This window comes from Myiozetetes cayanensis, unplaced genomic scaffold (assembly GCF_022539395.1).
Source record: "Myiozetetes cayanensis isolate MyiCay16 unplaced genomic scaffold, myiCay2020 scf3, whole genome shotgun sequence".
NCBI lineage: Eukaryota > Metazoa > Chordata > Aves > Passeriformes > Tyrannidae > Myiozetetes > Myiozetetes cayanensis.
The window spans coordinates 24,321,382-24,347,021 of NW_026087521.1; the positions used below are offsets into that span (position 1 = coordinate 24,321,382).

General features: G+C 39.6%; 1 protein-coding gene across 1 annotated transcript in view; it reads left to right on the forward strand.

The window, feature by feature from the left end:
* Nucleotides 1-597: 597 nt before the first annotated feature.
* ASZ1 (ankyrin repeat, SAM and basic leucine zipper domain containing 1) overlaps nucleotides 598-25,640 on the forward strand; it is a 41,162-nt gene continuing 16,119 nt past the window's right edge. The window contains exons 1-7 of the mRNA XM_050323792.1: nucleotides 598-708; nucleotides 2,221-2,317; nucleotides 7,271-7,393; nucleotides 10,453-10,564; nucleotides 20,568-20,679; nucleotides 20,925-21,059; nucleotides 23,442-23,554. Coding sequence (XP_050179749.1) covers nucleotides 598-708; nucleotides 2,221-2,317; nucleotides 7,271-7,393; nucleotides 10,453-10,564; nucleotides 20,568-20,679; nucleotides 20,925-21,059; nucleotides 23,442-23,554 — 803 coding nt within the window. The remainder of the gene's footprint in view (nucleotides 709-2,220; nucleotides 2,318-7,270; nucleotides 7,394-10,452; nucleotides 10,565-20,567; nucleotides 20,680-20,924; nucleotides 21,060-23,441; nucleotides 23,555-25,640) is intronic.

Consider the following 25,640-nt stretch of genomic DNA (forward strand, 5'->3'; position numbering starts at 1 on the left):
AAGACAACGCAGAAAGAATCGTGTCTTGTCGATATCTGGGGAGTCTTTCTGCTGTACCTTCTGCAACCGGACTTGTCTATCTCGCATTGGCCTTTTTAGCCATCAGCGCGCTTGTAGCAAGCGTGGGTAGAGCCCTTCTCAAATCTTCGTTCGTGAAGCCCAGCCATGACGATGACACAAATACGCCAGCCACAGATCTAGAGACCCAAATTCACACATTGCTCTGCTGCCTCACCCGGCACCCACAAAGCAGCTGCACGCCAGTGCGCCGTGTCACAGCCGCCACTGGTACTGGTTTCTTCTACCAGGCACCGTGATGGAATCCCCAGGACAGACCAGCCACCCCTTGCCCTGTCTCGGCACAGCCGCCCAGCCAGTGAGGGCAGTCCCCGCACGGCCCAGGCCCCGCTGCCCGGCCCGGGCCCGGCCGCCCCTGCACAGCCCTGCTGAGCCACGGCCGGCGCGCGCGCTCGGAGGGGCGGGGCCGGGCGGGGCGGGGCGCGGGCGCGCGGGAAAGCGGCCGTCGCGGGCGCGTGCCCCGGCGGTGCGGCGCGGCGCGGCGCGAGGCGAGGCGGGGTGAGGCCGGGCAGGGCCGCCATGGCCGCGCTGCTCTGCCGCTCCTACGTGGTGGCGGGCGGCGACGAGGGCAGCGACAGCGACAGCGACGAGGGCGGCTGGGACATCGGCATCGTGCGGCAGGAGCCGCAGGTGGGGCTGAGGCTCTTTGCGCCCGGCGGCCGCGGCCGGGCCGCCTCGGGGTGGGGGGCGGCCTCGGCCCGGCGGTGAGGAAGCCGAGCGCAGTGGGTCCCCGGGGAGCGTGCGCCTGGTGCTTCCTCTGAGGCCATTTCCCACCAGGGCGGCCTACCCTCAATCCATTAAAAGAAACCTGAGTGTTAGTTTAAAAGACTTGTCTTCCGTTTAGTAGCATGCCCGAGTCCCTCTTTCAGCTTGAGGGTGAAAGTGACCAGAGTCCTGTAAAACTGTTTTATATGTAGAATCTGTGAGACTGTGTCTTGCTAAATTGGAGATTTCAGTAGTTTTATTGCATCTAACAGGTGTGAGGCATCTGTTAGTGTTAGGTAGAGGGAGATTCCGTGAGTGGTTTTAGGTATTGGTTTGTCTCGTGGCAGGAATTGGAAAATGGAAGTAACTGAATTCTTGCAGTACTCAGGCTGAAGGTTATAGCGTTGCTTTAGGGTCTTGGCCTTGAAGTAGAGCTTCCTATCCAAAGGTGTCCATTATTTAAAAATTGCTGGCTGAAGCAGAATAAAAATAAGGCTAAATTATTTCATTGTCTCTTTCTCACCTTTGATTTTCTAGACACTTGGTAAAATCTTTACAAAAGTTTTTGGAAAGGTGTGGTACAATGTGCTGTGAAAATTGTATAGCTCTGAGTTATAATGTTATGAGCTAAAAATTTATGATAAAATAACTTTGTCTCATACTCACTTCTGTCCATAAAGAGACTATTGAATAATCTTATCACTAGTGTATATGAGTGTTCTGTACAAATCTGTACAGTGCCAGCATCAATCTCCAGCTGCATCTGCAGCTTTGATAGAGGAAAAATCTGTCATGCTTTTGAAAAGAAGTTAAATTGGGCAAGGTCTGATGTATAAACTAGTCTTTTGGTGAGAGTATTTTTCAGCCAAATCGTTAATGATGCAGCAACACAAATGCCACTGTCACCACAGGATTAGGAGGAAGGGTAGCCCTTCACAGCAGTGGACTTGGGCTGTGTTAGGCCAGACAGATGGTCACTGAGCTCCCTTGAGCCAATCTCAAACTTCCATGTCTGATAGTTACATTTTTTAATGTTGCACTTCACAACATATGAAATGTGCACAAAAAAAAAAGGTACAGAAACGCGTTGCTAAGTTTTTCTAGTGCCATAAGATGAAAACAAATTTTCATTGAAATCTAATACTGGTAAGAAAAACTGAGGGCAGCATAGGAGGATAGCAGATCTGTTGAGAAAGAAAATATTTACATTTTCAGAGAACGGAATCTTTCAGAATAATTTGTTTTCAAACTTAGGCTTTGTGGTAGACCCTAAACAGATCTACAGAGATGGAAGAAGGAAAGTTGTCTTGCTCTTTCTCTGCTCCTGCACTCTGCTCTTTCAGAGACCATTAGCACTTTTATACTGAAATGAAACTATATTGGTTTTGCCTTGAAACAGTCGGTAGGTTTTAACTTAACTTTTCCTTGTTTATCTAGCAGTTGGATCAAATGTTACAGGCGGAAAAGAATGAGGCATTAAAGAAGGCTCTGTTTCGTGGTGATGTGTCTTTAATTGAAGAACTCTTAAACTCAGGTGAGGAAAGGAGTACTCGTTTGAATAAATTGTAAAGTTTCTCCTTCCAAAATGACACGTTGAGTGCATGTAGGAATATGTGAATGTTTCCAATACAGGTTCTAAACTCTTATTTTAAAGATTAAATTACTTTTTCAGTGACTCAGCATTCAGGATTCCAGCACGTTCCTCCTAACTTATGGGTTTTTTTGTCAGTCAGGAGCCCTGAAAATTGAGAAAACTGTAATAGTGTGAACTGTGAAATGTTTCTTTGTTTTCAGATGCATCTTTAGCCTGCAAATATCAATTACAAACACTGAATTTGACGTGGTTTATATTGAGGGGGAGAATTCAGTGGGTGGTCTTATTTTGGTGTTGAAGGTTGTATGGGGCAGGGTAAGAAGGGGAGGCTAGCTTTTCTTTTTTTTTTTTTTTGGTCTTAATGCTTCCCCAGTTAGGAAATTCCTTTTCTTTTTTGTTTATTGGGGGTTTTTTGCCTCCTTCAGAGCACGGTTAAGTTTCTGGTATGTGCCCAGTGTGATACTGCTGTCCTGGCAACATCAGCTGGACAAAGATTTTGTGATTCTGAAAGGTCTAACAAGCTTTATGTGGCATTTGTCACCAAAAAGTAGTTTGTTTTAATACCAAAAGCCTTTTTTCCTGTTCTTTTACTTAGTATTTGTCTGTAATGTGTTTGTTAATCAGTGTTAGGCAGATTGGATCATTTATTGAAGCATCTAGGGCAGAAACTGCATAGCTGAGCTGACCTGCCTAGTGATAATTGTCAGGAAGTTCTGCTTCAGCAAGCAAGGAGAATATAGTACCCAAGAGCTTGTTCTCTAAGGAAAATCTGTCTTATGGCTGGAAGAAAGTAGTTTCTTAGTTAGCAATGGGTTTTTTTCTGAGTTTTAAAACAGTGACATTACTTGTCCTTTTAGAAGATGACTGTTTCTCAATACGATGGGGAAATGGTTTTCTTTTTACATGAAGTAAAACTATTGCATGGACTGAAATAGAATAGATGGAGTGCGAGCGTGAAATACATCTGTCTTGACTTGAGAAAATATGTTCTTATTTATGGGTAGAATTTTTAGTTATGTCTGTGCATCAGACTTCTTAGTTGTTTTGTTACAACCATCCATTTTCAATTGCTTGTATTGCAGTCAAACATCAATAGTTCACTTTCTGTGTTGATACCTGATACACAGTGAACAGTTCTGTGCTGCTAGAAGATAGGTATCTGTAAGAGCATAAGGTCAGGCCAAAGATTCATGTAGTCTAGTTTCCTGTCTCCTGAAATGAACAGGGTGGTATCACAGAAGATTATATAAAATGAGATCAGCACTAAATTTTGAGCCATCCAGTACTGTCCTGAAAAGCAGTAGAACACAATAATTCTCTATCAGAGAGATCTTTCTGAAGAAAGGTGACATTATCCTTCAGAGGATTGGTGCTCAGTCTGATTAAATCTTTGCCACCAGAGTTGCCTTTAGTGTATGTTCAGTAGAGCTTGTAGGAGACTCACTACCAGCACTCCACCAAACTGAGGGTTTGTGTTTGAAGTGGATTTCCTAGCAACTGTTGGGGCCATTCTTTCAGGTAGGGTGAGAACATGTTGTCTTCTGGTTTGCTTAAATGTTGCTTTAAGGTCTTTGGTGCTGAGGCAGGTTTAGAGAGCTCCTTTAGGAGATGGACAAGCACAGTGTTTTCTCTCCTCACTCCTGTAAAACAGCAGCTTGTTAAGAACAAGTTCCTGAAGTACAGTGTTACAAAAAGTAGTGCAAGCAAGTAGCAGGTTCAAAGATGACTTGAGCATTTTGGTCTGCTTTGGGATTAGAATAGTTAATGCCATATAATTAATGTGTTTGATATCCTGAAGGGGAATTCAAAGTTAGGACCTCATGATGGTTAAGGCCAATTAAAAATGTAAATACAGTCAAATCCTCTTTCCTGTTTTAATTCAGCAGTTTGTTCCACTTATATCTTTGCATGAGTGCTGGAGTGCATCTCATCTTTTGTTAGCCAGTTCAGAGAATTACAAATACTAGTAAACTACAGGAGTGGGAGGGGGCAGGATATGTGAGAATAATTCAGTTTAGGACTTTGAGCCCTGAGTCAGGTAGGAAAGTCAGGTTGTAGTTCTTCAGGCTTGCTAATCTTTTTGAATTTGAGGTGCATTTTTCTGTATAAAAATAGCCTTTCTACCATAGTTATTAGCCACAGCCAACAGAGTATCTGAACGGGATACCAGACAAACTGTAGTAGTTACAAAAAGAATGCAATTCTTCCTTTGCTGTTCTTTTGCTTCACCATTATTGATATGCTTCACATAGTTTCTGCTGTAGAGATCACCTTAGGCCAGAATTATTTCTCCCCATTGCTGGTTAAAGAGGAAGATATTTATCCGTTAACTCAGATTGTAAGAAAGCACGTTGTATCTGGTTTCTCTCCTACCTATAATTTTTGGTATCATGTGACTGAAAAATCTTCTCTGTTTATACCTACAAAGGAGCACAAAGAGGTAATGCCGGGTGGGGGAGCCCAAATAATAGCCTGACCCGGCTCTTCCCAGGCCCATCATGAAAGCCAGTAGCCCATCACAGGCGCATTTCTACAGTCTCAGAGGCAGGAACACAAATTACAGTCTCAAAGGAAGGGCTCTCGTAGGGCCCTTGTGCCTTTGGGCCAAGTGCCTTCAGAGACAGGAGCGAGTGAAAGATGTGCCAGTCACACGAGTTGGACCACAGGTCAGAGGCCTATGTGTCTGTGATGCCAGCAGCTGGAGGAGGTAGATGGCAGGATGAGACTATTGGCACTCTGTTCAAAGAGTGCTCTGGCTGTGGTGATCACTGTGGCCTGTGGTGTATGTGTGTGCTGGCTGGGAATACGTGCTCAGCATCGGTACAGGTTGGACCTTGGGTTGTGGAGCTACAGCAGACTTACTTCTCTCTGGCTGTTGAACCTAGCCTGATTTTTTGCTAAAAAGTGTTTTTCTGGGCTTCACTGTTGCCTTACAGGATTTCTTACAGGCCATTTTAAATGCTGAACTAATGCTGCTTACTTCAACAGCTGCTCATGTAATGAGAGTAATAACATACCTGAGTAGTCACCAAGGTGAGACATTTCTGGTTCAGTCAGCAGCTCCTAAAACCATGCAGCCAAGAAGCAACATGACTTACTGTTTCTGTTGTCCTTTCTTTGTCTTCCTCTGGGACTCCAGCTGGTTTGCATTATGACTTTCACACTGAGTGATACTTCAAGTCAGTCACTGCAAAGATGGCAGGAGACCATGCAGGACAAACAACATACCATTGCCAAATAGACCGTTCTAATTCTAGAACTTAAAAGAAGCACCAGCATCATGGCAGATACTGTCTGCTATATGAGTAAAGAAAGCATTGAGGAAAATACCTTCTCAAGAAGTTTGATAGGTCTTTCTATGCCTGTCAAATAGATCCTTTCTTGCTATGGGTCAGATACATATTAAAATAAAGAAAGATACATATTAAAATAAAATATAGAGCTCTGGATGTTACACAGACTGCTGACTGCTTTTCGTATGAGGAAAAGAGACTTCTTAAGGCTGACAGGGTGACCCCTTCTTGGTATTTCTTTCTTGCTAGTGTTATTTCAGTGGGCTGTTGAATCAGAGACACTAAATTCTTGAAATGACTTGTCTACAAGGAAGTTCAGATATGATGCTAAGGGACACTTGCTGGCTCTCCTTGTAGAACTTGTGTATGGGTTTCAACAGAATGTTTTGCACCCTGCAGAAAAACTGATGTACTGTGGCACTAAGGGCTGCAGCTGCTATGTATACATCACCAAGTAGATTTGATTGTAAGTTCTGTGGCTTGCAGGTGTTAGAATGCTTCAACACATGGCTTTCATTGCTGCCTCTTTACTGATTGCTTCTACAATTCCAGTGATCTAACAGTTAAAGAATCAATCCAAAAGCAGTGACCTGTTAGTCCCTCAGTTTTAATGACTTTATATTGCTACACTGAGCACATCTTTGGCATTGTACCAAGGAAGGGAAAGTAAATACATATTTTGCATGAAAAAGAAGGCATGTAGCTCAACTGTCATAAATTTGTTATGACAGTTTTGGTTTTTGGTTTTTTTTTAGAATTCTCTCTTCCAAAGAAGTATTTTTTATTACCTGTAGTTACCATTGGACTAATATGGAACCAGATGATGGAAACTGTTCTAGAGGAAGTAATATTTGTTGAAGGATTGAAGGAAAGATGATTCCTCTTATTGCAAAAATGCATAGAGTTTTTTATTTGAAAGTTGTCAGATGAGTATCTCAGTCTGGTACTTGGTTCTTTGTGAATTTGGAAGGGCTGGGCTGACAGGCAGAAACACTTCTAGCTATTGTAGCTGTTCTGGCTATTACAAAGAGTAACAAACAGTTCTGGTGATTGTGATTGAATCCTGCATAGTCTCCTATTTTTTCTGTTTATTGAGATAATATTTTGTTAGTGCTGAACGCAAATCTGCCAGTTAACTGCCTTGCAGGACAGGGAATAAAAGGAGCTGTGAAGCAGGAAACCCTGGATGATATGATCTTAATTGCCTGACAAGCAATTTGCTTCCACAGCAGTCCTCTTGGCTTGGCAAGAGTCAAAATTTTTCATTTTGATCTAAGAAAGCTATTTCACAGAAGTAGAGAAAACAGTGACTCTGTGCACTTACATGAAATTATTTTTGCAGCTAGATGTTTGGGATTTTTTAATGTAGTCTTTCTGTGGTAGTTAACTCCTTGGATTGAGAACTGAACTTCACTGATGTCAGCTTTAAAAGTTGTTTTCTGGTTCTAAATAAAGATGTATTAAAAAAATGCTGCAAGAGATTTCTTTTTCTGGGACTAAATGCATAGAGGGTGTAATGATACATTCTGAGAATAAAGTTTATAAAAAGCATATTTATTGTGATGCAGTTTTATGATTTTAGTATCTCAAATTTTGACAGGCGTCAGCATAGAAACTAGCTTTCAGTTTGGATGGACTCCCCTGATGTGTGCTGCCAGCGTGGCCAACTCTGCGGTAGTGCGTCTTCTTCTGGACAGAGGTGCCAATGCATGTTTTGAAATAGGTAAGATGTGAATTAAAAATACTGACCAGTAATGCTCAGCACCAGACATTGTCCCTATCCTTATTCTCTTGTTCACATACATAGGAAAAAAAATCAAAGCTCACAGTGGAATTGGGACCTAGTCTTCCTTTCACAGTTTGGAAGTAAAAGTAGTAGTTTTAAAATAAAAATTGTGGTCTTGGAACTGATCTGGAATCAGTTGATGCGTTTTCTTGTTCTCTCTCTCTCCATCCTGTTTTCCCTCCCACGTCTCAATCAGGTGTTTTTTTTAAAAAGTATTTGTAAGTACTTGTTCAAAAATTCTAGTATAAAATTGTACAGGTAAAAACTTCCTTTGTATGATCCTGTTAGAAAGTATATCCATGCAGAAACTAGACAGCATCCCAAACAACAGGAATAGCTTTCCAGTTCATGGGAAACTAATGTGGACTTCTGTAAAACTAGAGCGCAGTTTTTCTATTAAGTGAAAACTGTTCTTCATTGTTTTATTAGATCACCTTTTTCTGCAAGAATTCAGTGTGGCTTCTGAATAATATCAGTTCCTCTGTCAATTTTTATGGCTTAATAATAACTTTTTCCTACTTAAACTGTGGTTATTTTCCTTCTCTTCCATTGTGTTGGAATATTTATCCCGCAATACTGCCAAGTATGTAAAAGCAGTGATCATGTTTTCCAGTAACTTACCAATATCTGTAGTAATAGTAGACTAAAATGCAGATGGTACAAATCTGGCTCTGAAAGTATTCTATAACTTCTTAGCAGTTGATCAGAGTATGAGATTAGAGTAGACTGCCTGCACCAAAAGCAGACATGCCACCTTCTAGTTACTGTTTTTGTGGCCAGCTTCAGGGAACTTCCATGTGGCTGCCTACAGCTGTGGCTACCTACAGCTCAGCTGTTCCTTGTTTATGGCTGTAGAGCGCTATAAATGGGGCAAAAACTGCTATGGGCAATAGTTTAGAGTGTCCAGGTAACCAAATGTTTGGCATTTTTTCAGTGTGTAACTATATTTGCTCAAAGTGGCACCTTTCTAGGATCAGGTTTCTTGGCTTGTTTCCCTGTTAGACTGTGTAGGGAAACAGTAACTAGGGCATATGAGCAGCAGAGTACAGTCTAACCGGGAGCAGTCTTGTAAGTCATTGATCTGGGTCGGGACACGTGTTCAGTAAAACTGTACCATCCTAAAATGGTACTAAATCTCACCAGTCCTGCTATTTTTTTGCATCAGCAGGCAATCACATAATAATATATTCTATAATAATATCAACATATTAATATATATGTAACATAACATAATAATAATCCCATAATAATTATCATTTAATGCTTATAATCCTATTAACAGCTATACTGTTAATCACCTTCAGTCACTCTTCAGTCATTCTTTGTAAGTGGTTACTTAATTTTACCCTTTTTGGTAGTTCTGAAGAACAAGGAACGAATATATAATTTACTATGTGATGGGTTCAAGGATGTGTTGCATCCTTGAGGACTAATTTTGCTGGATATTCTGGGTTTTTCAGCTAGGTTGAACATAAACTTATGTTTTTTGCAGTTTTTTAGCAGTTTTGTCCACAAAAGAGAAACCTAATAATTCTACGATGTTTATTCCCTTTCTCTTGCTAACATGTATGAACTTGAGGTAGGCTGACAAAAATTAGTTTCCCACTCTTTATCACTACCTGAAATACTGAAAACAAGTATAACTACAGATTCCTCCTATACGGCATTCCCATATTAATGATGTTTATCACTACTTTTTTTTAAAGTCCTGACATCTTACCATTCAGGTTCTGGTTGATAACCAGGTTAAACATTTTGAGTTAAAATTGGTCACTGTACCAAGTAATAATTTCTATGTGAGTTAATTGAAAATTAAAAGATTGTATATTAAAAAAACCAAATTAATTTAAATGCAGAACTAAGTTGGGGAGATGAGGGACAAGAAGTGCTGAGAAATAGAGCAGAGAGGGTAAAGTACATAACAAACTTTCCATGTTTAAATACAATGAAGTCTGACCTCAGTTGAAGAATAAAGATGTTAATTATACAGTCTTAAAATTTCTACAAGAAAATTAGAAAATATGTTGTAACACTTGATGATGTGGTTTGAAGTAGGTACATCTAATACACTTGTTAAAATAAATTGCTGAAGGCATGTTTGAACTTGCGAACAGGTTTGTGCAGTAAGCAAAATGGGCAGTTATTCAGGTGGCAGTCTTCTAAATGACACTGGGGCCAACTAACTTGCTAGGATCCCCAAGGCATTACACTTCCCACATCTCTCTAGGTGAACCATGCCAAATGGGAGCTCCTGTGTTCTGTGGGCAGGCAGCAATGGTGTACAATTTTGATCTGTGAGCAAAGGTGGCATCGAACACCAAACCGGCTACAAAACTAGAGTAGCAGATAGCTGAGTATTCTTATGGATGGTGTAGATGATTCTAAATCCGCATCTACAACAATACTTTTAATACTCCTTCTGCTACTACTGCACCATAGTAACCTAATAAATTTAATTCCTTCTCCTTAAGACCTGTTATAAAGCTTTGTTCCTTCAACTGTGCGGCCCTCAGTTTTCCCTGAAACAGATGCTGCTATGTGTTTATAACACATTTCGTGCACCTTTTTTTGTCCATTGCAGTTTACTTCCTGTAAACTGTTTCTTCCTTAGACTGGAGGGGAGGAACAGGGACTGAATTGACTGGTGTGGAACGTGTTTTGAAAAACAGCCATCCACAGTTAAACTCCTACTGTTATTGTGGGGTATTTTCAAAGTATTCTAAACTTCAGTAGAAATACTATTTACTAGAAATATATTTGCTGTTGTGATTCACTCTCGTCTTTCTGAGTATCTTCTCAGGTGCCTTTGTCTTATCTGATAACTCTAGTGACATTCACAGACAGAAAAACAAGTTTCTTAGCCTCTTCTAAATAGCTTAGAGTATCAGAACTTGATTAACAACTCTAGCAAATATAAAGGCTTTTAAAGGAACTTCTGGATTAACATGCTATTTATATTTACAGATGTAATTTTTTAATTGTAAATTTCCAAACAGGTAAATACACTGTGTTGATGGCAGCATGTACTGCACAAACTTCAGAGGAGAACATCCTGAAGACTGTAGAACTGCTTCTATCAAGGAATGCTGACCCTAACCTTACCTGCAGGTACCAAAACCCCCTTGTCTGTGAATACAGCATAAAAGTTAATATTACTATACAGAGATGTATTTATAGACATAGGTGGTGGTGTTGGTTAAAGTGAGGTGTACATACTTTTTGTGGTTTCACTGCTGTCTGTGTAAGAAAAGATTAGTGCCCGGATACTTGTATCTCCTAGTACAGTTATTAATCTGAGTAAAGACTATAATCAGTTTTATCAAATTGTAAGTAAGTTCTTTAGCTGAACAAGATTTTAAATCAATTTTTCAGTTGACTGAAGTGTAAAGGCAAGAAATATGTTTCTGCCTTTCCCAAATCATATTGCCTCTTCTTCAAAGGGATATAAGTTAAATCAGTTAATTCTTTATTTAAATTCCTGTCCTCCTTTTGAGCTTTTTGTGGATATCTAGCTATATTCCTTTAACAGACTGCCTCCTGGGGATAAGAAAACTCTGTAAATAAAATAAATTTATTCCACTGCAGTCTGGAATAATCCATATTAAAAGGAGATTTTAATTCCTTTTAAAAACAAATAATAGCTTCTTTCTTCAATTATAACTTTGTATCTCAGCAGTTTGAAGCAGTGCATTGTTCAAAGATGTCTGTAGTTGCACAGTCTAATGCAATGGTTCATTTTACGTCAAAAATCAATAAATTCTGGGCTATCCCAGGGTAAACTGTCCTGCCTCTGTTGAAAAAAAGAAAATGCTACTTGGGTCAACTGGTTTTTCAGCTAACTGAAACTTTTTATACCACAACTCTTTCATCACATTACCTGGGATATATAGACTAAGTAGCTCTCTAAAAAGAATAGAATTGAAGGCCTCTTGCTTTTCATTAGTAGCATTCCAATACACAAGGCCCCGGACCTCACTGTGAGCATAGTACTGATAGACAAGGAGGAAACAATTGTGCTGATGTGCCACTTATGTCTGGTACCAAATTTAAATGCCATTCTTTTATTCTTATCAGAGAGGCTAAAAATTCTTCATGAGAGAAGAGAAGAGAAAGCTACAGTGTTTGAATTAATTACATATTATTGTTGTCAGATAGCTGGGTGTTAGATTAAACATCCTGCTTTAAAAAATGGGGGAGGTCTTTGCATTATTAACTTTGTCTTGGGTCTTGAAAATGTAAACCAAAGTGTAAAGCTGAAGGTTTACATTTGCAAAGGCCTTTGGCTAAACTTTGCTGGGTAAAAAAGTTTGGATGCTGACACAAAACATAGGAATTTTAAGGGCAAAACTTTATAAATAAACTTAGAGTATATTTTGCATTGTTGATCTTTATATACAAATATTTATTTACTATCTCTTTGTTTCCCAAGACCTTTTGCTAATGGGAGTTATGCTTGCATCCATCAGATAGTATTTAGTTGTGTTCTTTTCACTTTTGCAATAGTAGCCTTTCTCAAATGAAAAGATAAATTAAGTGACAATCAGAAATGTCATATTTGTGCCAAACAAAAGTAGAAGCTTGAAAAATCCAGACCACATCATCTAAAATCCTTGTGCTGCTTTTATGCCTTTCCAGTGTTTGACATCTGTGCATACCACTCCACCCTTAGGTCTGCTCAGGCAGCAGCTGCTGCTTCTCATGTCTTCTTCCTCCGTTTCTGAAACAGATATGAAACACAATGAACAGGGTTATGTGAAGATAAGGGATCAAACAGCCCCTCTCTGTGGCACTTCAGTCCCATTTCACCCATCTCGTTAGAGCAGGCAGGGTGTTCTGTAGGAGCCAACTGTCAGTGAACTGAGATTATTGTGAGAGTGCTCCCTGAGTGATCAGCCTGCCACAGGTGTTAAGATGTAAGGCTCACATTATTTGAGTTTTTCAGTGCTTAAGAACCAGAATGATTTAAGAAGCTTTTCTTTTATCCACCATCAACTGGAATGTATGTGAATGCAAAGCAGAATACTTAAATTTCATGTAAGGCAGAGTTTAATGTTCGTCCTTTTGTTGTTGCACTGTCGGGGCAACCGGTAGGCTCTTTTATTTCGTGTCATCTGGAGGTGATACACAGAAGCTTTCTTTTTTTTTTAATTTTTTTTTGGTCTGATTTACTAAGTCTGTGTGAAACAGGGAAGGACTAGTGAGAAACAAACTGGAAATCTTTAAGCAGTCTTTTTTTAAACCATTTTTTAAATCTCCGTGTTTTCTTAAAAGTTACACTGGTTTTATTAATGTTAAGTTAGGAATTCAATTAAGGCAAAATGAAAATGCATGACCAACTGGTAACTAAATTACTGCTGCTAGGATAACATGTCATAAGTTGTTTAGTAAATACGGGTTTTATTGACAGCATCCTCCAAGTTTTTGTTTACATAAAGCAGAGTTAAAGAATTGTAATGGATTTGCCTTTAAGGAGAGTGTTTTGAGTTGATGTTTGATGGTCATAGCTGTTTGTTATAAGAAGGTACAAGTAGATAAATGACTGAAACCTCCTTTGTTTTGGCATAAAGTCTTTGTCTCTTGTTCTGTATGGGATACGTGAAGGCTTGATTTTGTTTTTGAGTCATTTTTTCCCCTCACTTTTAATGTTTCTGGCACAATTGAGTCCTAGACAATGAACAAGCCATTCTTCAGTATTTCTGCTCTAAAATGGTTACAGATTTTTTGTACATTTAAAAGAAAGTCTTCAGAAAGTCTTGTGATTTTTTTTCCCTCTTTTTTTTTTTTTTTTTGATGAGTATTAGAAGAACTAGACCTTTTGTCTTTTGTAATTGTGCAGATTAAAAGTTGAAATGTACTGTCATGTACATGAATGCATGTACATGAAAGGTATAATCACTTCTTAGGTCTGGTATTAAGTTGCTTATATATGTTCACTTGTGCTTCCACTCAGAGCAGGTCTGGGGAGTATCAAAAACAGTTTAATTCTTAAAATTTTGGTCTATTTTGCCCTCTTGAGAAGATGATAATGGAGGGAAAATTTTCATCGCAGCATTGCTCAGTTCACAAGATAGGTCTTCAGGTTGCGTAGTCAGAACAAAGCAATTGTGTAACACCTCAATTTTAGCAAGATATATATTGCTACTGATAAGGCAATAAATTTGCAGTGCCACATAATTTCAAAGACGTTGACGCTGTCACTGCGCGATGGACAAACAATACATTCCAGTAAAGGTAAATAGCCTGGGAAAAGTTAATGTGCTATGGTGCATTCTATGTCTGGGGCAAGGAAATGAGAGAATTTTGTACTATTGAGTCAAAATCTTTGATCCAACTCCGAGCAGAAAGTACCTTGTGATGTTATACTATATTATACTTAATGCCTTTGAAAGAGTTTTTTATCCTAGCATTGTGAATAGGATAGAAAGACTTATATTGTTGGTCAAACATCATGACAGAGGGTTTTAATATAAGAAATCAGATGCAAAATTACATTTACCAAAGTACTGTGTTCATCTGGGCTATGCCCATGCATCTCTTCCTTCCTTCCAAGTTAGGGAGAAGTCAAAAATGTGGTAAATGTGTGAGTTCTGAGTTTGGCAGGGTAAGTAACTTTTGAGCGTAAGTATTGCATCTTGTTCATCAGAGGAGTCTAGACACTAAAATAGGTGATTGGATTTTTCCCAGCTATTAATGACTGTATGGCCAGGCTTACAGCTGTGGATCACAGTTTCTGAGCAGAGGTATAAAATACTCGGGACAGTAGGGAAATGAGAAGCTATTTTTCACAGAGGCATTCTGACAGTGTACTGTGGTGTCTTGAAAGGTCACCTGAGCAGCTTTAGAGTAAATAGAAACAAAACCTGTACTGAAATCTATTAGCATTCTATCCCAAGTATGTTAAACTTTCTATCATTGCTGCTACCTTACCCTGATGATGTGCTATTTGCATAGTATTGATTTGGATTTTTTACATGATGGAGAATTGTGCTTTCCTTAGAAAGGTGTAGTAGATTTCACATGTATGTGCTGAATTTTTGACTACAGAATTTACCTGCATTTTGAAAGTAGAGTTGAAAACAGTCTGAGAAGTTTTTATTTTGTGGGTAACTCATGATTTTCTATTTTATGTTTAAGTGTACATGTTTTTAGCTAAACAAGCTTGCCTGTAAAAATGTGACAGGAGTAAGGATGTAGGAGGACAGGAAGGATAACTGTGAATGTCACCACATAGAGTTCTGCCATCCTCATTCTTAATTTTTATACTAATTCCTTTTATAATCACACCCTTTTTATTTTTCTAGTCATATAAAGATAACTTCTTAGCTCTCTACTTTCCCACCTCTGTGTGCTGTAGAACTTCCACAGATACCTTTTTTAATTTTGAAACAATCATGTAAACAGAGTTCAGAAGCAGAAAAGTACAAGAGCTGACACTTTGAAATGAAACCTAAAACTAAGGAATCTGAAACTAAGCTGTCACTTTTTCCAACCCAACCTTTTTTCTAGAGCTGTATGTTCCTTTCTCCTAGAAAGTTCTGCTTCAGGAAGGTAGAGGACTCTCCTACCTTGCTCCAGCAGACAGAGCCTGGAAAAAGTGTCTTGTAACCCACAATACACTAAAGTATTTTCTTTCAATACTACCTGTTGTATACAGTTCCCCACTTCCTCACTTAAATCCTAGTAAGCCAGAAAATGGGCAAATAGATTTCCTTCTGTTGCTGTAGACACAGTTTTGCCACTGTTTCTCAGTTTGAGGCTTAATATGCAGCACTGGAGTGGTGAAATTCCAAGAAGTTCTGAGGATGCTCTCTGGTTATCCGAAGCACTGTTCAGTTTATGGCTTAGTAGTCTTGCAGCATCATTTCCTTGCTTTGGGATCTCGATAAGAAAAGACTGAGACTAAAGTCAGGGTTAAATTGTTTTCTACCTACTGTATTTTTTCTAACATTGATACACTGGTCTAGTTAATAAACATACATCCAGTTACGAGACTTTACTTGCAACTTTTCAAGATCTTGAAATACTGAATTTTCTATAGATGTTTCCCCAATAAACTGTGTGTAAATGGGAGATATCTCTTCTCCTTCCTCTTACGAAATTTTCCAGTGAAATTTTTATTGCTTGAGGGGATGATTCCAAACATAAGCATGTTTATTTGTCAAGTGCAGTGAATTCTGCACCACAGATTCATTTTAGTAGCAGGTACTCAGGACATTTTTCAGTGAGATATCTTGCTGTCTATCACCAGTTTTATTATGGCTCCTAGTTATCTAGGGTAGGAAGCTCCAGGGTGATAGGCCAGTTCACTGAGCTTGCTCTCTTGTGATAAAGTTTTGCCTCATTTTTTTGATAGGGTGAAGTGAGCCTGTAAGAAATTACGGTTGTATCTTTGTGTACATGTCACTTGCAAAGTTTTGGATGACCCTAAAAACTACAAAAGCTTCTGGTTTTGTCTTTCTCCAGCCTTAACACTGAAGCAGGGAGAGTTAGGGAATACGATGAAGCTTTGTCAGAGGACGTTTAAGTTGTATATCAGGAAAAGATTCTTCACCCAGAGGGTAGTTGGGCACTGGAATAGGCTCCCCAAGGAAGTGGTCACAGCACTAAGCCTGAGAGTTCAAGAAACACTTGGACAATGCTCTCAGCCACATGGTGTGACTCTTGAGGTTGTCATGTCAGGGGCAGGAGTTGGACTCTATGATCCTCATGGATCTCTATAAACTCAGGATATTCTGTTTTTCTAAAGATAAAAATAAACAAACAAAAATCTCGCTTCATTTGCATGAGACCTTTCTTTTTATTTAAGTGCTGAAAAGCTGGAAGCAAACATAGTTGAGGCAGGCAGCATCCTTCATTAATAAGTTACTCATATGCTCTTTAAGATTTTATTTATTTACTGACTGTGACTTGATTGTCATGTTCAATGTGGACAAATGTCTTGTGGCAAATTGTACCATACTTAACAGGTGTTTGGACAAGAAGGTCATCTGTAAGTCAGACTAGTGAAACATGGTGGTTCCTCAAAATGATGAAAGGATTCTGCAGATCTCCTATGTGGATGGTTATCACTACACTTTGTGAACGTTTTTAGATTACACTAACTGAGATGTACTGATATATTTAATTTCTCTTCAACTTAAGCAGAAAACAGTGGATTTGCCATGTTAAAGCTTGCTGTTGTGCTTGTGGGGGGTTCTTTGCAGGGTTAGGAAAACAAGGTTTGTTTTCCCTAATGCTCTCATCTCCCTCCTGTGGCCATACGTGTAAATGAACTCTGATTTCAGAGGTTGGCTCACAGCACCTCCTCCCATGTAGAGGTGTGAATTTGTGCAACACTCTGTTTCTATTTTGAAACAGCTTGTAGCCTTTGAAGTTAAAACTCGAGCATTAAAATGGAATACTTGCAGTACTAATTGTACATTCCTGTTGGTGGACCTTTTAAATGTCATGTTTATTGGGTTTTACTTGCAAATGGAGAAATTTTGTTGGTGTCTTTAATGTCATTGAGTTGTTGCCTTGATTTCAAATATCACATATGCAGTACTGTGCAACTGTAACCATATCATGTTCTTTAGAGAAAAGACTATTCTGTAGCCTCAGGGCTTTTGTTCAGTATTTTTCCTCTAAAAAAAAAAAAAAGGCAGATGGAAATTTTGAAGTAGTTACACTGTGCAAGTTCAAAAAACCAAAAAGACTGAGAGCAGGAGAAAGTAAAATGAAATTAGACATGGTTTGACTGTTTTTGCAGTCAGATGTAAATATTTCAAAGGCGATGGCATGGAAAGTGTGTCCAAGACTACCTACTACTGAAAAGAAATGTGTGGGACTGTCCACATTAGAGAAACAAGTTTGTTGCTACAAGGTGTTAGGTTGTAATCAGCTTCTCATTCTATACAACATAGGTATCCACAGATATCTGAAGATGTCTGGATATCTCGAGACATATAGAGACAGTGAGGTGTAGATATCAGTTAACTGTTAGGTTGCAGAGGCAGATTACAGAGTCTTTCTCTGTTTTTGTAGTATCTTCATAGGATCACAGGGTGATTCAGGCCAGAAGGGACTTCAAGCATTTTCTAGTCCAGCTTCTTCCTTAAAGCTACCTTTCCTAAGACACTGGGCTATATTGACATCTGATCTTGGAACTTGCTAAAGATGGAGACTAAAAAATTTCTCTGAGCAACCAGTTCCACTGATTGACCGTGCCCCATGGTAAAAATTTCTCCTCATATTCAGTCAAAACTTCTCTTTTGGAGGGTTGATGAACTGAATTGAATTAGTTCTAGACTGATACAAATATTTTTGCTTATTTCTAAGTAATTTACTTTTTTTCCCTACTGTAAGGCTGTTTCAAATTTGTAACGTGACTGGATTACTTTTAGTGCACTTTTAACTCTTTGCATAGACAAAATACTATCCTAGCATGAATGATCAAACCCAAAGAAAGATGTGCAAAGCCTTAGTTCTAGCAGTATTCTCTGGAAGTAGGCACAAGTTTTAAGACAGCTGCTTTAGGACATATGCTTTTTGGGATCCCTCTAGTGGTAGATGAATTTAGTATTAACAGACTCAGTACTGGGAGGAGCCATCCTCCCCTCTAGTCAGTCATCATGGCTAGGCTTTGCGAACGAAGATTTGAGAAGGGCTCTACCCACGCTTGCTACAAGCACACTGATGGCTAAAAAGACCAATGTGAGATAGACAAGTCCGGTTGCAGAAGGCACAGCAGAAAGACTCTCCAGGTGATATCGACGAGACGCGATTCTTTCTGCGTTGTCTTTTCTCCTCGAGAGTGATCCTGCGTGTGTTCTCAAAAGCAGCAGCAGCGTTATAGATGGTGTGTCTCCAGGCCTCCCGATTGGAGGCCAGGGTAGACCAATGGTGATGATCAATATGGCCAAGGCTGAGGGATTGTTTCAGGGAGTCCTTGTATTTCCTCTTCAGGGCTCCTCTCTTGCGGCAGCCAGTGGCAAGTTCCCCACATAGCACGATCTTAGGGAGGCGGTAGTCCTGCATCCTGGAGACGTGCCCTGCCCAGCGCAGCTGTGTTCTCAGCAGCATGGCCTCAATGCTCGTGACTGCTGCCTGTTCAAGGACAGACGTGTTGGTCACATAGTCAGTCCAGTGGATGTTTAGGATTGTATGGAGGCAGCGCTGATGGAAGCATTCTAAGAGACAGCGTTTAACATCCCCTCTAGTATATCCTAGGAAAATGAAATAATCTTTTGAAAACAGGTTTTTGACACGCAGCTGTACGTTACAAACAATAAATAGTATTTTTCATTAAAAACTATTGCTTTTTAGGATGCAGTGAATTTTAATTGAAGAGTAGTAAAATATATTTTAGCTTAAATCTGATTACTTTGTATCAACCAAAAACTTCACATCTTTGTCCTCCAAATACTACTTTCTTTTTTATTTCCTTTAAATCTGCAGTCTTATTCCACCAAAGAATAAATACCAAGCATCTGGAAAAATACTTGTGAACAGAAACTTTTGAGCAATATTTTTTTCTTTCAAAATATGCAGGGTGACTCACAATGACTTCGTCTTATAAGTATCTTTAGAAGGATAAGATCACTAGGCTGTTGTCATCATAGTTTTGGGATATAAAAAACAGAATAACGGAACGGTGGTGTCTAAGTACTCCTTCAACAATTGTAAGAAACAGTAATCCGTGTAGGAGAGAAAGTGTGAACAGCCACACTTTGTAGAATCACAGAATCATCAAGACTGGAAGAGATCTTCAAGATCATCTAGTCTAACCATCAACCTGCCACCACCATAATCACCTCTACACTGTTTCCCCCAGTGCCACATCTAGATGTCTGTGTATTGGGTCTTCACTGTTGCTTCCAGAGATAGTGACTCTACCACATCCCTGGGCAACTATTCCAACGCCTAACCACTCTTCCAGTGAAAAAAAATGTTCCTAATATCTAAACTGAACCTTCTGTGGTGCAACTTCTAGGAACAGAAAACAAAAATGGGATAAGGGGCAAAACTATTTTGGTTGCGTTTAGGTTTAGTAATTGAAAAGCTAAGATTTTCAGTGTGGTCTTTATACGTAACTCTCTGAAGACTCCTCTTGGGTGTACTTGGAGGGGGTGGTCCTGAACGTTGACAATGTATGTGTAGTCTGTACTGTTGCACTGCACCTCTGCACAGGGGTGGTAAGAGCTGTATGACCTGTGATTCTGTCACTTACACTGATGTTACCAGAGAGGGTTTAGGATTTATAAACACAGTTGTTGTTTTTAATATTCTTCCTCTTAAATATTCAGCTGTGATTTACAACTTGCCCTCCACGAAACTGCATATTTTTTTCCAAATTTAGGATTGAAATTAATCTGTATGTAGAACCCATCACTTAGGCTGCGTTTTAAAAATGAGAAATGGAAGTATGCCACTGTTTCATTAATTGAAGGGAAAAAAGATGATTTGTTGATAGTCTCTACTTTTAGTAGGGTAAAAACTGATCTGCACTTATGCTCATTCTCTTCTCATTAAGATGACCTGTGTGCTAAATGAGAGGCCTGCTGCTTCTGGGTCTGTGGTAGCAGCAGGAAGGATAGTCTTTAAAAACTGGTTTTGTATAGTTCAGAACCAGAACAAAAATGGTTTAGTCACCAAGCTGCAGCATTTCATAGCTGGGACATGTTAAGGTTTATTTGTGTGTTAATGTGCTACTTGAATTTGCAGGTGATAAAACATTGATACAGTTTTTTTTTTACTTTTTCTCCCAGAAGTACTGTATATATATATGTATCTATATTATAAACTACTGGAAGAGACATGTTTAGTTTCCTCTAAGTTTCCTTCTTGACAAGTTGAGAGGCAATTGACCTCTTAACTTTGTTTTAATCAGAAAATAAATGCAAACTACTAAAATACTTTAAACTTGTTAATTGGTTATAAATGAGTTGCTGGCTCTGTATGTTCTGTTGACTCCTGTGCTGAAGTATGAATGTAGTGTCTTGGTCTTTCATCCTCTGCTTAGTTCTTCTGCAGAACAGAGAATCTTGGCAGAACTGAGGTACTCTACTTGATAATACAGTGACATTTTAATATCTTAAAATACTTCTTTTTCACCTGACCTCTTTTCTTTCAGGAAAGAAATGACTGCACTGATGTATGCAGCTAGGAAAGGCTATGCTCGTGTTGTTGCTCTGCTTGTCGCTCATGGATCGCACATAAACGCCCAAGATGAAAATGGATATTCAGTAAGTGATTTACTTTTGTGTGTTGTAACTAATGATAAAAATTTTAAAAAGCAAGAAACTGCTAACTTGCTTCTAGGTACAGCTTTCTCAGAAATACCCATTGGAATTTTTTACTTTAACACTCACTTTGACATTCTTTGGCATTAATTGTCTTTGTCTCCAGATTGGACCATGCTTTATTGATTGATCCTCTGTTGTTTCTTGCTCCATACGTAAACTTGGTGAAACAAAGTTGTTCTTTGCAGGCATTAATGTGGGCAGCACAGCATGGACATAGAAGTGTAATTTTGAAGTTGCTTGAGCTAGGAGCTGACAAAGATCTACAGACTAAGGATGAAAAGACAGCAGCAGACCTAGCAAAAATCAATAAACATTCAGAGGTATTTCATTTCATTTTTCTTAGAAATGTAAATTTTATGTTTTACCTCAAAAATCTGTTAATAATTATATAATTTTCTATAGAAGTGTTACTTTAATAATTACATTAATTACATCATAATTATAGCAACTGGTTGTGCTGTTGCATCTCTATAGACAACTTTCTGTTATATCAAAGCCTTTCACAGTGCTGTAAAGGCATTATAGTAGTGTTTTGGTAACACTTTTTCTTTTTTCTTTATTCTTCCAGAATCCTTGACTTTAGATTTAGAATACAAAACAAGGGATTTTTCATGTTAGTAATGTTGGTAAGAGAAGTAGAAAAATATGTTGTTTTTTATCTCTCCGCCAAAATATGTGAGAGAATGCAGATATTGAACTAATTTGCAGAGTATAGTTTCTGATTGAATTTGGAAGTGAAAAGGCTAAAGTTAAAAAGAGAGGAAGTTGGTACTGACTATTTTCAAAATCTGTTCTTGGGAGGGAGGAAGGTGTAAAATAATGTAAATTGATCATCAGGTCGTGGGAAGAGCAGTGTAGAGAGCTACTGAAGACAATGTGTATTCTCCTAAAATAAATCTGTTTACTGCTGTTACCGGATGATGCATGGTGGATCAGTGAGACCATATTTCTGTGTGTTTTGCCTTGAGTTGCTCTTTCGAATGATGTGGCTTTCCACAGTGGCCCTTCAAAAATGCTTAATTCACTCTTACAAATTCTAATTCACTTTGCAACTTCTTTTTCTTACCTTTTTTTTTTCCTGCCAGACTCCGAGGCTAGGCAGGAGCAAAAATGATAACTATGCACAGAGCTGTCAGTGGAAGGTAGCAAGATCTGTGTCTGAGGCTCAGTGATCTGTTAGCTCAGGTTACTGGAAGAGGTTACAAAAGCTTTCTGCCTTTGATAAATGACTTGTTCAGCAGGTTACGGCCATATAATCTTATAACATGGCTTTCTCTGACATGGAGGGAATACAGGCTTCTCACACTTGAGAGGTGGGTCTTGCCTCTTGACCTGAAGTGCTGACTTTCACACAGTTGTTGCAAAGTCTTGCAGATGGTATTGAGATATTTAATGGTCATGAACTTCTTTCAGCTTCAGGATCTGCTCTTCAGGTAGTTGACAACCCAAGGGCCTGTCATACAGACTATGTCTGCAGAAACTGTTTCTGGGAGGGGAAATTTTTTTCATTTATATTATTCTGCATGTGACTGGGATAGAGTTATTTTTCTTCCTAACAGCCTCTATGGTGCTGCAGTTTGGGATTGTGACCAAAACAGCACTGGTAGCACACCAGTGTCTTAGCTATTGCTGAGCGGTGCTTGTGCAGCATCAAGGGCTTCTCTGTTTCTCACACTGCTCCCTATCTCCAGCAAGTAGGCTGGGAGTGAGCACAGCCTTGAGCTGCTAACTCCAGCTGACACAAGGGATATGCCATGCCCCAGTAACATGCTCAGTGATAAAATTGGACACCGGTTGTGCATTTCTCTGCTGGTGGGAGGTGGTGATTGCCTTTGCATCACTTAGGTTTTGGGTTTTTTCCCCTTCACCTATCAAACTGTATGTATCTCAGCCCATGAAAAGTTCTCTTTTTCTTACCCTTGTGATTCTCTCCCATACTGCTGAATTGAGTAGGGACTTACCAGCCAAGATCAACCCACTGCACGTATGTGTATGTGTATATGTATTTGAAACTGGCTAGTCACCTGAAATTCAGGCAAGTGATTTCACTATTCCGTTAGGTTTATTGAAGTTCTACTTGTTTTGCTGTTTTTCTGCTTGTTTTTGCTTGTTTGTTTTAGCGACTATCTTAAAACTCACATAGGGGCCGTTCAGTTTCTGGAATCCATCACTGATGCATAGTGGTGTCTAGCAGAAGGCTGCTTCTTTAATCAGTTGAAAGAATCTCTGTCTGTCAGATATAGTTAACTTAGATTGTCAGTTGTAAATTGATCAATGTTAAGTTAATATGTGTACTTGAAATGGAGACATGAAAACACTTGTGTGCTTTGTACCCTTTAGACAACTTATTGCCTTGAGATATTGAACTCTTGTCTACAAACCACAAAAATTAGTATGTTGGTGTTTGGCTGCTTCTGTAGTGACAGATGCTGACTTTTTTAGATCATGCTACATACACTGTTTTGTTCTGTGTCAGTTCATTGTTGTGCTGGAATTTGGTTAATTCAGAAATACTCTTGATAAGCTCTATGGGTGTAGTCTTAACTTCTCATTATAAATGTATGCTTTAGAGAAGAAGTGGCAGATGTTTCGTGTTCCCTGTAAGTAGTAATTGGTTATAGAACTCTTTATAGTCTTATTCACATGTATTTTTTTATACATTTTGAGTTTGAATAACAATTAATTCATTTCGGCTCTTCCAGATTTTTAGTTTGCTCTCTTTGGCTGCAAATCACGTGCAAGGGAGATACCATAAAACAGTTGAGCAGGAGGCTATCTGCAAATTTCTGACAGCAGTCTCTGACCACAGAGTTGGGTAAATACAGTTATAGTGTAATTTTATCTTATAAACTTGCCTAAGAGATTTTATTTGTTCATATCAATGATTAAGTTGATCCTATATATATGTTCTGTATTTTTTGGAGCACTGCCAAGAACCCATAGTAAGTATATTAATGTACTATTAATTTTTCAAGAATTATAAACAAAGAGCACAATCTAGATCTTTCTTTCCTCTCATTTAGTGTAAAGTGTAGTAGAGCCAGGGTCCAATGTCACTTCAGTTCTTTACAGGTCTGTTAAATTTGTGTACTCCCCTGTTGCATACTCCTTGTTCTGTGCATGTTTATTCTTTATTTGCATCTTTATTTTTGCATCTTTATTTGATGTTAAAATTACGATGCTTTTACTGAATGCCTCTCTTCAGCTTGATGCCACCAGGAAGAGCTACGCCTTTTTTTTTCTGCATATGAGTCAAAATTATGTATGAACACCAATTAAGCTCTAGGAGTTTGGGCAGAGCGTGCTGGTGACTGTGAAGCTTGAAGGTGTGTCCTATGCCTGAAATCAACCCCTGCTTCAGCAGCTTCAAAGATCTCTGATACAGTTTTGTTCCAGAACATGTTGGCTAAGAAGTCCTCAACAAACCATCTACTTGCAGCCTTCGTCTTGAGTTGCATGGTCTTAGAAAGACAGTTTCTAGAGCCCACAGTCTGTTCTGATAGATCAAATTGCCCCTGCTCAGCCAGGTCATGCTGAATTTGAAATGACCAAGTTTTGTATCATTAGGCTGATGGGTTGATGGCAGTTTGCAGGGTAGCAGTTCACGTCAGACAGTACCTCAGTTCGGAAAAAGCTTCACAGGGTTCTGTTGTTAGAATCAAAGAATCATTAATGTCGGAAAATACCTCCATCAAGTCCCAACTCTTGATCAAACACCACCATGTTAGCTAGCACTAAGTGCCACATCCAGTCACTTCTTGAACACTTCCAGAGATGGTGACTGCCACCTCCCTGGGCAGCCTCTTCCAATGCCTGACCACCTCTTCAGTGAAGAAATTCTTCCTGATGTCCAACCTGAATCTCCCTTATGTCAGCTTGAGGCCATTTCCTCTTGTCCTGTCTCTAGTTGCCTGGTAGAAGAGGCCAACCTCCACCTGGCCACAACCTCCTGTCAGGTAGCTGTAGAGAACAACTCTACAGGCCTTCTTTTCTCCATACAAAACAACTTCATCTCTCTCAGCTGCTCCTCACATGACCTGCTCTCTGGACCCTTTACCAGCTTTGTTGGCTTTCTCTGGACATGCTTCAGCACCTCAGTGTCTCTTGTAGTGCGGGACCCAATGTCTTTCTTGTAGTGAGTGGACACAACACTCAAGGTGTGACCTCACCAATGCCAAGTTCAGAGGGACAGTCACTTCTCTGGTTCTGCTGGCCACACTAGTATATGCCAGGATGCCACTGGCCTTCTTAGCCACCAGATCACACTGCTACCTCATGTTTAGCTGTCTGTCAGCCAGCACCCTGAAGTCCTTTTCTGCTGGGACTCTTTGCAGACACTCTTCCTTCAGTCTGTAGTGCTGCTTGGGGGTGTTGTGACCAAAGGGCAGGACCCAGCACTTCACTGTATTGAACCTCTACAGTTTGCCTCAGCCCACTGATCCAGCTTGTCCAGATCCCTCTGGCAGAGCCTTCCTACTCTGCAGCAGATCAACACTCCCACCCAACTTAATGTCATCTGTGAACTTACTGAGGGTGCCCTTCATCCCATCGTCCAGATCATCAATAAAGAAGTTAAAGAGGACTATCCCTAATACTGAGGCCTAGAGAAGCAGAACCAGTGACCAGCCTATTGGTTGGATGTAACTCCATTTGCCACCACTCTGGGCCTGACCATCCAACCAGTTTTTAATGCAGGGAAGAGGGTACCTGTCCAGGCCATGAGCAGCCAGTTTCTCCAGGAGAATGCAGTGGGAGACAGAATGGGAGACTTTACTGAAGTCCAGGTAGACAACATCCACAGCCTTCCCCTCATCCTGAAATGGATGGTCATAAAAGGAGATCAGGTTGGTCTAGCAGGACCCACCTTTGCTAAACCCATGCTCTCTGAGCCTGACCCCTTG